The sequence below is a fragment of the Bubalus kerabau genome, chromosome 18 (assembly GCF_029407905.1).
Source record: "Bubalus kerabau isolate K-KA32 ecotype Philippines breed swamp buffalo chromosome 18, PCC_UOA_SB_1v2, whole genome shotgun sequence".
NCBI classification, from domain to species: Eukaryota; Metazoa; Chordata; class Mammalia; order Artiodactyla; family Bovidae; genus Bubalus; species Bubalus kerabau.
The window spans coordinates 16176446-16186950 of NC_073641.1; the positions used below are offsets into that span (position 1 = coordinate 16176446).

Sequence of the window (10505 nt, forward strand, 5' to 3'; positions counted from 1 at the left end):
AGTCCCACCAAAACCCTGTTATAATGTGTGAGAGTGATGGTCTCCATTGGAAGGCTGCCCCATTAGGATGGTGTTTTGAAATTAAAGATGAGTGATATTGTATCAGCTTTCCTCATCCTTTCAGTTCAGTTCAGTTGCTCTTTGCGACTCTGTGCAACCCCATGGACTGCAGCACGCCAGTCCTCCCTGTCCATCCCCAACTCTTGGAGTTTACTCAAACTCATGTCCATTGAGTCGGTGATGCCATCCAATCTTCTCATCGTCGGTCGTCCCCTTCTCCTACCGCCTTCAATCTTTCCCAGCATCAGGATCTTTTCAAATGAGTCAGCTCTTTGCATCAGGTAGCCAATGTATTGGATTTTCAGCTTCAGCGTCAGTCCTTCCAATGAATATTCAGGATTGATTTCCTTTAGGATGGACTGGTTGGATCTCCTTGCGGTCCAAGGGACTCCCAAGAAGCTTCTCTAACACCATAGTTCAAAAGCATCAATTCTTCGGCACTCAGCTTTCTTTATAGTCCAACTCTCACATTCATACATGACTACTGGAAAAACCATAGCCTTGACTAGATGGACCTTTGTTGGCAAAGTAATGTCTCTGCTTTTTAATATGCTGTCTAGGTTGCCTCATCCTTTATGCTTAGCTTTTCTCATCATTTTAATAACTTCAGTATCTGGATAATATATTCCTCTAGGTTACACTGATACAACTTTTTTTGTACAACACAAAACAAAAATATTCTTTTTTATGAAAAATATACAACACAAAAATATCCTTAAACTTTTTGGTTACTTTTCACTGATCATGACAGAGAAGAAGAAAAATAACAAGTGGCCTCCAAATTAAAATATATGGAGATACTTTCACCTCAAATTCAAACTTGATTCACCAAATATCTAATTTTTTTAGTGCAAAGTTTAAAGCAATTTTTAATGTCTCTCCTACCTTTTTTCAGCGAAAACTTAAATTCATTGAGAATCTTAGTATAGAAATTTTCTATTCAAATTTCTAACAGTTATTCTCTTTGAAAATCAAAACTCAAGGGAGTTCTATGGTGGCAGAGCTTATGCTTTCAGAAGATTAAAGGTTACAGTTTAAAATGTTAAGTCTTTCACTGAAAAAGCCTTGAAAGTGAGATCAATAAAATTGTTACCTTTTTAATAATAATGACTAGAAATTTTTCCATTTCTTTGCATTTAATTTTCCATGTTTATCATATGACTTATGTACCATGCATATGATCTCTTGAACCTTAGTGGATTTATGAAGCCAAAGAAAAAAACAGGCAAATAAAGAAACAACAACTCGGTTCTGTTACACTGAACATTTCTCAGTGTTCTGCCTGATTCTAATTACCTTAATTTACCCAGGATGCTTCAGTGTAACCACCTGGAAAAATGAGGGTAGAACTTTGATTCTGGGAGGCATATGGAAATTTAATTACTAGATTTACAAAGTATTTTAAAACCCCCAGATAAAATTGACCAGAAGACTGGAGAAGAATATCCTCATTAGCAGTAGTGGGGTTATATGGAATGGTGGGGGTTTCTGAGACTCAAAGCCTGTGTCTATTTTTCTACAGTGGCCCCCCAGCCCCATCTTCTACAACCAGCCTCAAGGGGAAGTGGAGAAAGAATCATTTATTCACCTCTGGCTGGAAGAACTGCAGATTTCAACTGTGGCAGTTCTAGCACTGAGGAGAAAACACACATAGGAAAAAAGAAGGCCATGTCTCACTTCCAAATTAAAAAAAGACATTTCTACATGTTTCCATAACCCACAGACTGCTGCCATTTGAGGCCAACCCCCTCCAAGTTTTCCTCTTTGTCTAGTGTAGTTGCTAAATCTAGGCCACTGTCAGCAGTCCTTTTCATTCACCCAGGCCCATCCCCACACCCCACAGATGCAGAGATTCTCTGGAGACATGTGTACTCTGGTATCAAACAATGCAACTCATGTTTGATTTTGGATAACCTTGCACTGCTGAATAAAATAACCCTTGAGAAAGAAGCAATAAAAGCTCTGTAAGAAAAGTGACTCATGTTTCCAAGCTGTCTAAAGTGATCACTTATCCCAACAAATGGTAATTCTTTCAAGACACAGTGGGCATGCACCATACTTATAAAAGTCTGGGAGAAAAGCCTTGCAAATAATTTTTTTTTAAATTCGTGTTAAAATGTATCAAAAGAATATTTCTGGTAGGGTGTACCAGACAGGGTATGCTTGAAAACAAAAACCACATGGATGTGAAAGCCAAGGTGCATTGGCCCAGGGAGGCAGCGGGGTGGGGTGGGGGTGGGGTCTCTGCAGAACATCCAAGCTCATTGTTTATGTACTTGTTTATGTGCCTCTAATTGTTTTCCCTTTTCTCCCCCCACTGGTTAGAGTGCAAAGATGTGAACAAAGTGGCTTATTGCCCACTGGTGCTGAAGTTCAAGTTCTGTAGTCGAGCATACTTCAGACAGATGTGTTGTAAGACCTGCCAAGGACACTGACCCACGGAAAGCCAGAGAGAGCGCCTTGTCATTTCATCGTGGAAATGTATCCATCACAGAGAGCCACCCAGAGGAAGAGGATTGATGTCCTTGCAAATGCATTACCCTGTGGAAAACGTAACCACTGGTCAGCCCTAGCTGACAGGATTTCAATATTATTTTAACTTCTGTGAAGTGGGATTTATTGATCCAAAGTGCTGGACACGGTAGTAGGAGGGAATGCCAGATTGGAGAGATCCAAACAACGCAGGGAGACTTGCTTACTGTGGAACCTTTGTGTTCTTTCGAGTAAATCCAATAGCCTGTTTACCTCCTTGGACCATTAAGATAATTTTTATTATGGACTTAGCAATGACACTGAATCCATTTGTGTTTAAAACTGTTTAAAATGTAGCTGTTTTGACTTGGTCAACTATGGAAGTAAAGAAGATTCAGAAATCTTAAGTCATAGCTTAAAAATATTTACTATACTTTATCTCACTACAACAGCACCACAATTTAAATTCTAAAATGGGCTTTGAACTGTAATTTAAGGCGGAATTATAAATCAGAAGTAATGAAAGTTTGTATTATTTTTCTTCATTCCACTTAATTTCCTTAGGAATAATCCCCCTGTTCTGAACACTGCTGTGAGCCATATATAAACTATATTAAACTGAACAACAATGAAGGACTTAGTTTAAAGCAGTGCATCAGTTACTGCAGCTGTGCAAGTCTATAAATTCACTGCTTAAAGACTGTGGCCAACTTGCCATTGTGCAAGTGAAGCTGAGATTTCCATTAAAACTTTAAGAGAAAAACATTTCAATTTCATGCAGAAGCAGACCTGGGGTATGGTAGAGACTGAAGTACCAGGCCTTTTGCTGCCAGCACACAGGCTGCCTCAGTTCTTATTTGAGTCACCCCAACTCACTCATGTTTACATCCTCTCCAGCCACAGAACGGCTTCTGCCCTGTTGGATCGTTGCGTATGCATGCTGAGCTTGCTGAGATGATACCATGCAAAAGACAGACTGGCTCGGTGACAACCAGGCAGACCCTTTTGCTGACAATTACGATGAGTTCCAGATGTCCCTTCTTTGATATGGCAGAAGGGCATTTATTTATATGAGAGCAAGTGTGTGTGTGTATGTGTGTGTGTGTGTGCAGGCGCTTTTGAGTGTGTGGGTAGATGAGTGTGCTTGCACATAGATGCGCTATTTCTGTGAGTTCTAAGGTAGGCAAGGGACAATAACCAAAGAAGAAAAACTCATGAAGACTAGAGATCATAAAGCATCATTTAAATAGTCACCTAACCAAGGATTTTGTATTTTTTATGGATACTCTGAATGGCAATTAAATGTGAAATCCAATTTCTTGGGTAGCTCAAATTCTAGAATCAAATCTACCTAAATTAAATTGACTAGCTCACATTTTCCCTGTCCACAAGTTTCACATCATGCTCATCAAAAAGATTTGACAGTGAGATTTTTTAAGAAGAGAAACAAAAAGAGGGTACTTGCTTTATGAATACGTTGTACTTGAACACTTGCAGCAGGATCTTGATGAATGTGTTTTGTGTCCAAAACACGACTGCACCATGCGACACCAACACCTCAAACTCAAACCAAATGGCTACTTTGCAAGATACTACTTGTGGTTAAAGAGTGTGTTTGACTTAAATCATCACTGTCCTCTGAAACAACCTGTCGGGTGTATCACATACACCATGATCTAAGAGTGGCTGATTAGGTTTTTCAGAAAGGAAGAGAAACTCATATTCTTCAAAAACCAAACTAGATGTCAGGTTTGCTGTGGACAGTCAGCCTGGGACGTTTGTTGCTCTGCATGCTCGGTCATGGTCATCTGTGTCTCCTCGCCTGCTTTCTCTCTCAACACCGCAGCTCACATCCCTGAGTTTCCAGAGAGAGCTATTGACAGTGGGCGAGAGTGGCCAGTGTGTCTATCTCTGCTGCCTTGAAGACAGCCCAAGTGCCACCTCAGCCATTCAGTGAAGGGCAGGCAGCCCACAAGCACTGACTTCCTTTGGTCCCTTGCAAAGAGCAGTTAACTCGGTGCTAACGTGCCTGGTGAAATAAACTAAACCAACAAAGGATAGGTGGTTTCTGTGGCACCTTTTAGACATAGGTTTGCTGTCAGGATCTGCTTTTTTCCAACATAAATACCAGCTTATGTTTTTATTTCAAGAAGATTTCTTACATTACTGACTAGAGGCTCCTTTCCCCCTCACCCAGGAACTAACATTGTGAGGGCCGTAACCCTGGGCCCCGGCAGCACCCAAACTGGTGCTAGAAAGGAGGGTAGCCATGTTCCTCTGGGGGTTGTGCAGCGGCAAGGCCAGGGGGCAGAGAGCACCTGGAAACAGCATCAGATTACTTTCTGGAAAGATCCAAACACAGAATATATACAATAGGACTAAACTTTAAATCGGCCTCAAATTTATACCTGACTGAGAAAGTCTTATTCCATATCACATCACAACATTGCTGCTGCTCTCTCATCCATCACGTGGCTGCATGATGCCCTATTCCTAAATATTAACAATAAGATTGTCTGTGGAGGCTGAGCCACCCTTGCAGGCCCTCCAAAAGGAGTGAGCTATGTAGGCTACTCAGAGAAGCCTAAGGAAACTGGTACCCCATGACTGAGAGAAGTATCTGCCACTGCAGAGACCCGCCAAAAAAGGCAAGGTAAGCGTAGCCAACTGACTCCCTAAACAGTCCATTTCATTAGGAATTTTATTATATGAGTGAATGTCACATAGGTATCCTTAATAATACAGAATGAAATTACCTTTGTATTATTGTGATTAGTTGTTGCTTATTTTATATTCAGTATTAATGTGGTACACTGTTACTTTTTTTTTTGCTTTGTAAATTATATTCTAATTTATTGCCATGTTTCCTAACACTTGTTCTACATTCAGTCTCCTGCTTGTAATGAAAATGAAAAAGTCATTGTAACACTTGATGGAGTGAAATTCCACACCAGGCACAGATTTTTTTAACATAGATAATTTAGTAAAAATAAAAATTCAGCTTGTAAGAATGATTCAGATGGAAGTTGTCTATTCCCTGAAAAGATGGTGTTAAACTCACAGTAGAACTCTCTCCCTTGCAATACCATACTGCAGTGAAAGTGAAATGGAAGTGTTAGTCACGTCTGACTCTTTGCAACCTTATGGACTGTAGCCTGCCAGGCTCCTCTGTCCATTTGATTCTCTAGGCGAGAATACTGGAGTGGGTAGCCATTCCCTTCTCCAGGGGATTTTCCCAACCCAGGAATCAAAGCCAGGTCTCCTGAACTGCAGACAGATTCTTTACCGTCTGTCACCAAGGAAGCCCCTACATCGTCTAAATTTTCCAGGAAGTGTCTGGACTGAGATAACTTGTTGCATTCTTTTTTCTTTTTTTGGCCACACCGTGAAGAATGCAGGATCTTAGTTCCCTGACCAAGGATCAAACCCGCACCCCCAACAGTGGAAGCGCAGAGTCTCAACTGCTGGACTGCCAGGGAAGTCCCACTTGTTGCCTTCTTATTACCCTCCTCAGAGATTACATCTACTTGTATGTCAGTAACATCTAAATGCAAGGCATCAGTTATTTCTGGTGGGGCTGTATCCCCAGATGCCACCAGCCAGCTGTTCTAAGGCCAGAAGGGAAGTCAGACTGGCCACTGCCACGTAACTTCAGTCACATGGCCCACAACTCTTTTGCCCTCTCCTTTTTGCCTTCCATGTAAGCTCTTTAGTATAGACACAAGGTATTTCATTGTAGAAAGGGTGCTGAACAAAGAATTCATTCATTGAAGGGTTTTTCTATTCATATTCGACTAGAAACAAAGAACAAGATGAGCATACTTTGCCACCTTCAGACATTTCCTCTTAGGCTGAGCCGCTTTGCTGAACTGAGAGACCCAATCATATGGAAAGGCAACAGTTCATATGAAGCTTAGCAGCTAATAAGTTATCCCTCCTGCATGCTTAGCTGTTTCAGTACTTTCATAATGACAACTTCATCAATTACGTTAAAAAATGTGCATTGTCCAAAACATGTTTGTGCTTTAATCCACTCACTCCCATATCCCTCCCCCACACATTCAATTGTATACATTAGAAGGAATCAAGTAAGGTGATTAGATAGTCCTGGGGGGTGCTTTCTCAAGGTCATCTTAAGAGCCAAAAACGGTGAAGTATTATGAATGCTCAGTTAATAAGAAGACCCTGGCACCAACTATTTCAGCCTCCCACTGCATTTGCAAAGGGTAGTTCTGCTGCTATGGGTCAGGGAGGGGGAACACCAACCAAGAAATAAGTCCTGCTTTAGCTTTGATCCCTCAGATTCAAATCTGTCTTTTCATCTACAGTTGTTTTCAAGCTTCTGTGTAAATGTTTCTCTCCCAGTGAAATACCTGTCACTATCTTGCCTAGGGCACTGACCCCAAGGACAGTCCGACTTTCTAAGATTTTGCCACTGCTGGAGGAGCAGTAGGACCCTTCAACCTTATGCTCCAAGAGGCCAGGTGACATGTTTTTCAAGTAAATTAGGAAGAAAGTTGGGTATTGACCTTGGTAACGAAAATACGTGAATTTGTGTGGCAAGGGTAAGATTCATTACTTTTAAAAGAAGGGATAAGAAATGTAATTCAGGGGGGAAAAAAGTCATAGCCCAGAAGGACTGGAAAATTCTAAATAAGTGGTCACAGAAAAGAGATCACTCACTGAATAAAAGAAAGTGACAGATTATTTTTGCAATTCTGTCTCATTCATATCATCAAAATGTGTGGACTAAACTGACACATGGTTTTAAAAAAAGCAGCGCTTCACAATGGTTTTGTGCCTTAGACTCCAAAACCTCAGGCTGGAACGTAAAAGGAAAATGGTCTTTTCTCCCGTTTCTTTCTCAGAAGGTTATTTCTAGCCTCGTTCATCCCTCATTTCATCCGCAGATGATATCTGAGGCCGGAAATAGAACAGTGGTTTGAGGGCTGGCTCTGCTCTGTGGAGCAAACCAAGGTTATGCCCATATTGTCTCTTGGTCAGTGGCTTTCCTTAGCACGCTGAAAGCCTTGAACTCTATAGGTGCTTCTTAAATTTTTGGCTTGAATACCTTACCTTACAAAGAGGTTTCACATAAAAAGGGGCAAGGCCTCCTAGAACTGAGTGCTTCTTCAGATCAATGGCTCAAAAAGTTGGTGGCATCCACCAGCCCAAGACTGATGTAATTCTTGGGAGGCCTGCTCTGTGGCCCTGGCAAGGGCAGTTGTGGATAGCAGGCTACTGCATGGGCTCACAGAGCAGCAATTATAAGATGACGCTCCTGAAATCCCAAGCAAATATGGCCACAGGAAATTCGATTCCAGGCCAGGTGTGCCCACTATGTCTGGAGATTGGCATTAGCCATGGGCATTCATTTATATCAGTATTTGCTGAGGCCCTATTGTGACCAGCTTCTGTGCTAGGCACTTAGCATATGCTGTCCCGTGGAATGTTCTCTTAACAAACCTGTGAGGACAATACTGTCGATCCCCATTTACAGATGCTAAAACTGAGGCTCAGAGAGGTTGAATAAGTTATGAATAGTCACAGGCCAGTGAGGAAATGTCACTTCTTTGGCATATAGAAGGGAGCTGCCTGGCCCACCTCTGGGACAAGGAAGCTGGGAAGGAAGCTCCTCTACCAAAGAGAAAACGACCTGGCCAGAGGCGATGAGGTCCTACTTCCTGGGAAGCAGTGGGCCCAAGGCCATGGGAGGGGCCTGAGGGGTCACCGAAGGGTAAACTTGGGGCTCCTGTCTGGTAGGTGGTGGTGGTGTTCACTCTGAAAATTCCTATGTCTGGTGAAAATTACAGGTGGGGACCAGAAGTGGTTTCTGAGCATGTGGTTAGAGTTCGTGGGAAGAGGAGGAGAAGGAAGGTCAAAGACACTGGAGGATGTGGCAGCAGCCAAACAACACGAAGGCTGTCACCGCTCCTGAAACGTCCTGTTTGGAACCACGGAGCCTATCCCTGCCTGACAGCCCCCCACGCCATTTCCAGACGTGCCAGATGGCCTTGCTGACCTGCAACCACTCAGTTGGAGCAGAATGAGTCCCGTGTTGGCTTTGGGGTAAGTTCTGAAGAAGGAAGGTGGGATTCTCTGTGTTTCAGTCAGAGCAGGACCATAGGGACTAGAAAGCCCAGGCCATGGGGCTGCTGCCAGAAAGCACATTCTTTGACCTTCTGTGGTGGGTCCACAGAGTGGAACCAGGTGTTCTTTCAGCCCATGCCAGAATGCATTGGCTGTCCGACTGGCCACCTGCCTCCACCCCACCGACAGGGCTTTTGGCTGGCCCTCTACCAAACAGCTGTGCTGGGAGCCACAGGTGGCCGCCCACGCTTGTGCCCAGGCCAGCAGCTGCATTGCCTGACTCAGCCTGGCAAGATGGACCTCATGCGCCTCTGCCCTCCACCCCAGCTCCTCCCCAAACCAGGTCACTCAACAGGCTGCAGAGAAGGAAAACCAAGGTGTACATGCACTAAGGAATTGCTTTTGTGTTCCAAAGGCAAGCAAAAAGCATGCTGTTCTCTTCCCCTTCTTTCAGTATCATCAACTTTGGTATTTTATTTTTAACCATTCAAATCCAATATAAATGAATCAACATTTAGTTCCTGTTTGTTGCTTATGTTGTTGTTAGAATAAAAAAACCTCCTGATGCTTTGTATCTATACAAATATAAAGGCAAAGGAGGATGACGTCCAAGTTAAAAGAGATAATGTGTACTTATTATCTAGATAGTAGTAAGAATGGCTTGATATTTTTAAAAAAACACTCCCAGAAGTGATAAAATGTGAGTTTGAATTAAAATGGGTAGGGGAAAAACAGTTCTCACAGCTGACCTAAATGCAATAAAGACAAATTTAAGAGCTTTAAACTTTGAAACAGAGAAAAAGTAAAGTTGAGAAATTAAATACATTTTATTTTGAGATTTAAAAGGGGAAGTGTATGTTGAAATTATGAAACAAGATAATAACCTGGAGCGGACAAATTTAGCTTTCAGGATTTTCTGAATGTAGGCTGGGTCAGGAAGATGTTATTATTTACTGTGCCAGGAGCCAAGTCCCCTCCAGTGTGGGAAGCTCCTGCTGAAGGGAAGAAGGAGAGGCCCCACTGTTTCATTTTTTCCCATATTTAATCTCAACTGAAGAAACTACATGTACCAGCTATCTCCTATGGCTGGCTTTTAAAATCAATACTTTAGAACTTAACTCTCCAAATGAGTGCTGTTCCCTTCCATGTAATCACTGGAGATCACTCTGTACTCATCCTAAGAGCAAAATCATCACTCAAAGCTGTCTTAAAATTGCTTGTTTAGACTATCTCCCCGAGTAAGATGGATTTGATTTTCACAAAATTTCAAAACCAGATCTGATGAGTAATTTGCATATAATCATTTTGGCTACAAATATCTTCTGTCTTACAAATTGACCCCAGGTGATACCACAAAAACAACTCCAAATACGCTTTGAGCAAGTGACTTTTTTGAAGGATTTCACTCATTTGGATGCAAAAGTGCTGGTGTTTTGTCTAAAAATTATTGGCATTACTTTATAATCCAATTTAAGACTGATATAATACATGCTTTTGCTAAATATCCCTATTTCTACTTCTAAAATTAGCTGAAACCTGGACCACCTAACCTGATGTGTTATCTGTTAGCGAGAAGAAAGATCTCTGGCCTCTTAGAACTGAGGCAACTCTTAAATACAGGAAGCAGAACCACTTCTCAGACCCTGGAGGTTAGCACACAGCTGTCCTTTCAGGATTCCCTTCCAGAGGGCTAATTAACCAAGGTCTATCAGCACCGCTAGCAAAGCTGCCGCCAAGTGCGCAAGACTTGGTGCTCTGCTTCCTCACCATTGGGAAATGCCACAAGTTTACACAACTGTCTGTGTGTTGCATTCCTGCAGCCCAAGTCATTTCCCATTTTCTTAAATGATAATTCCAAAATGAGCCTGTCCTCTGAAGTGAAT

General features: G+C 42.2%; 1 protein-coding gene across 1 annotated transcript in view; it reads left to right on the forward strand.

Annotated features, from left to right (window-relative positions):
- ADAMTS6 (ADAM metallopeptidase with thrombospondin type 1 motif 6) overlaps positions 1 to 5499 on the forward strand; it is a 274203-nt gene extending 268704 nt beyond the window's left edge. Inside the window, exon 24 of the mRNA XM_055554447.1 lies at positions 2386 to 5499. Within this exon, the coding sequence (XP_055410422.1) occupies positions 2386 to 2495 (110 nt within the window). The 3' untranslated portion in view covers positions 2496 to 5499. The remainder of the gene's footprint in view (positions 1 to 2385) is intronic.
- The last annotated feature ends 5006 nt before the right edge of the window (positions 5500 to 10505 follow it).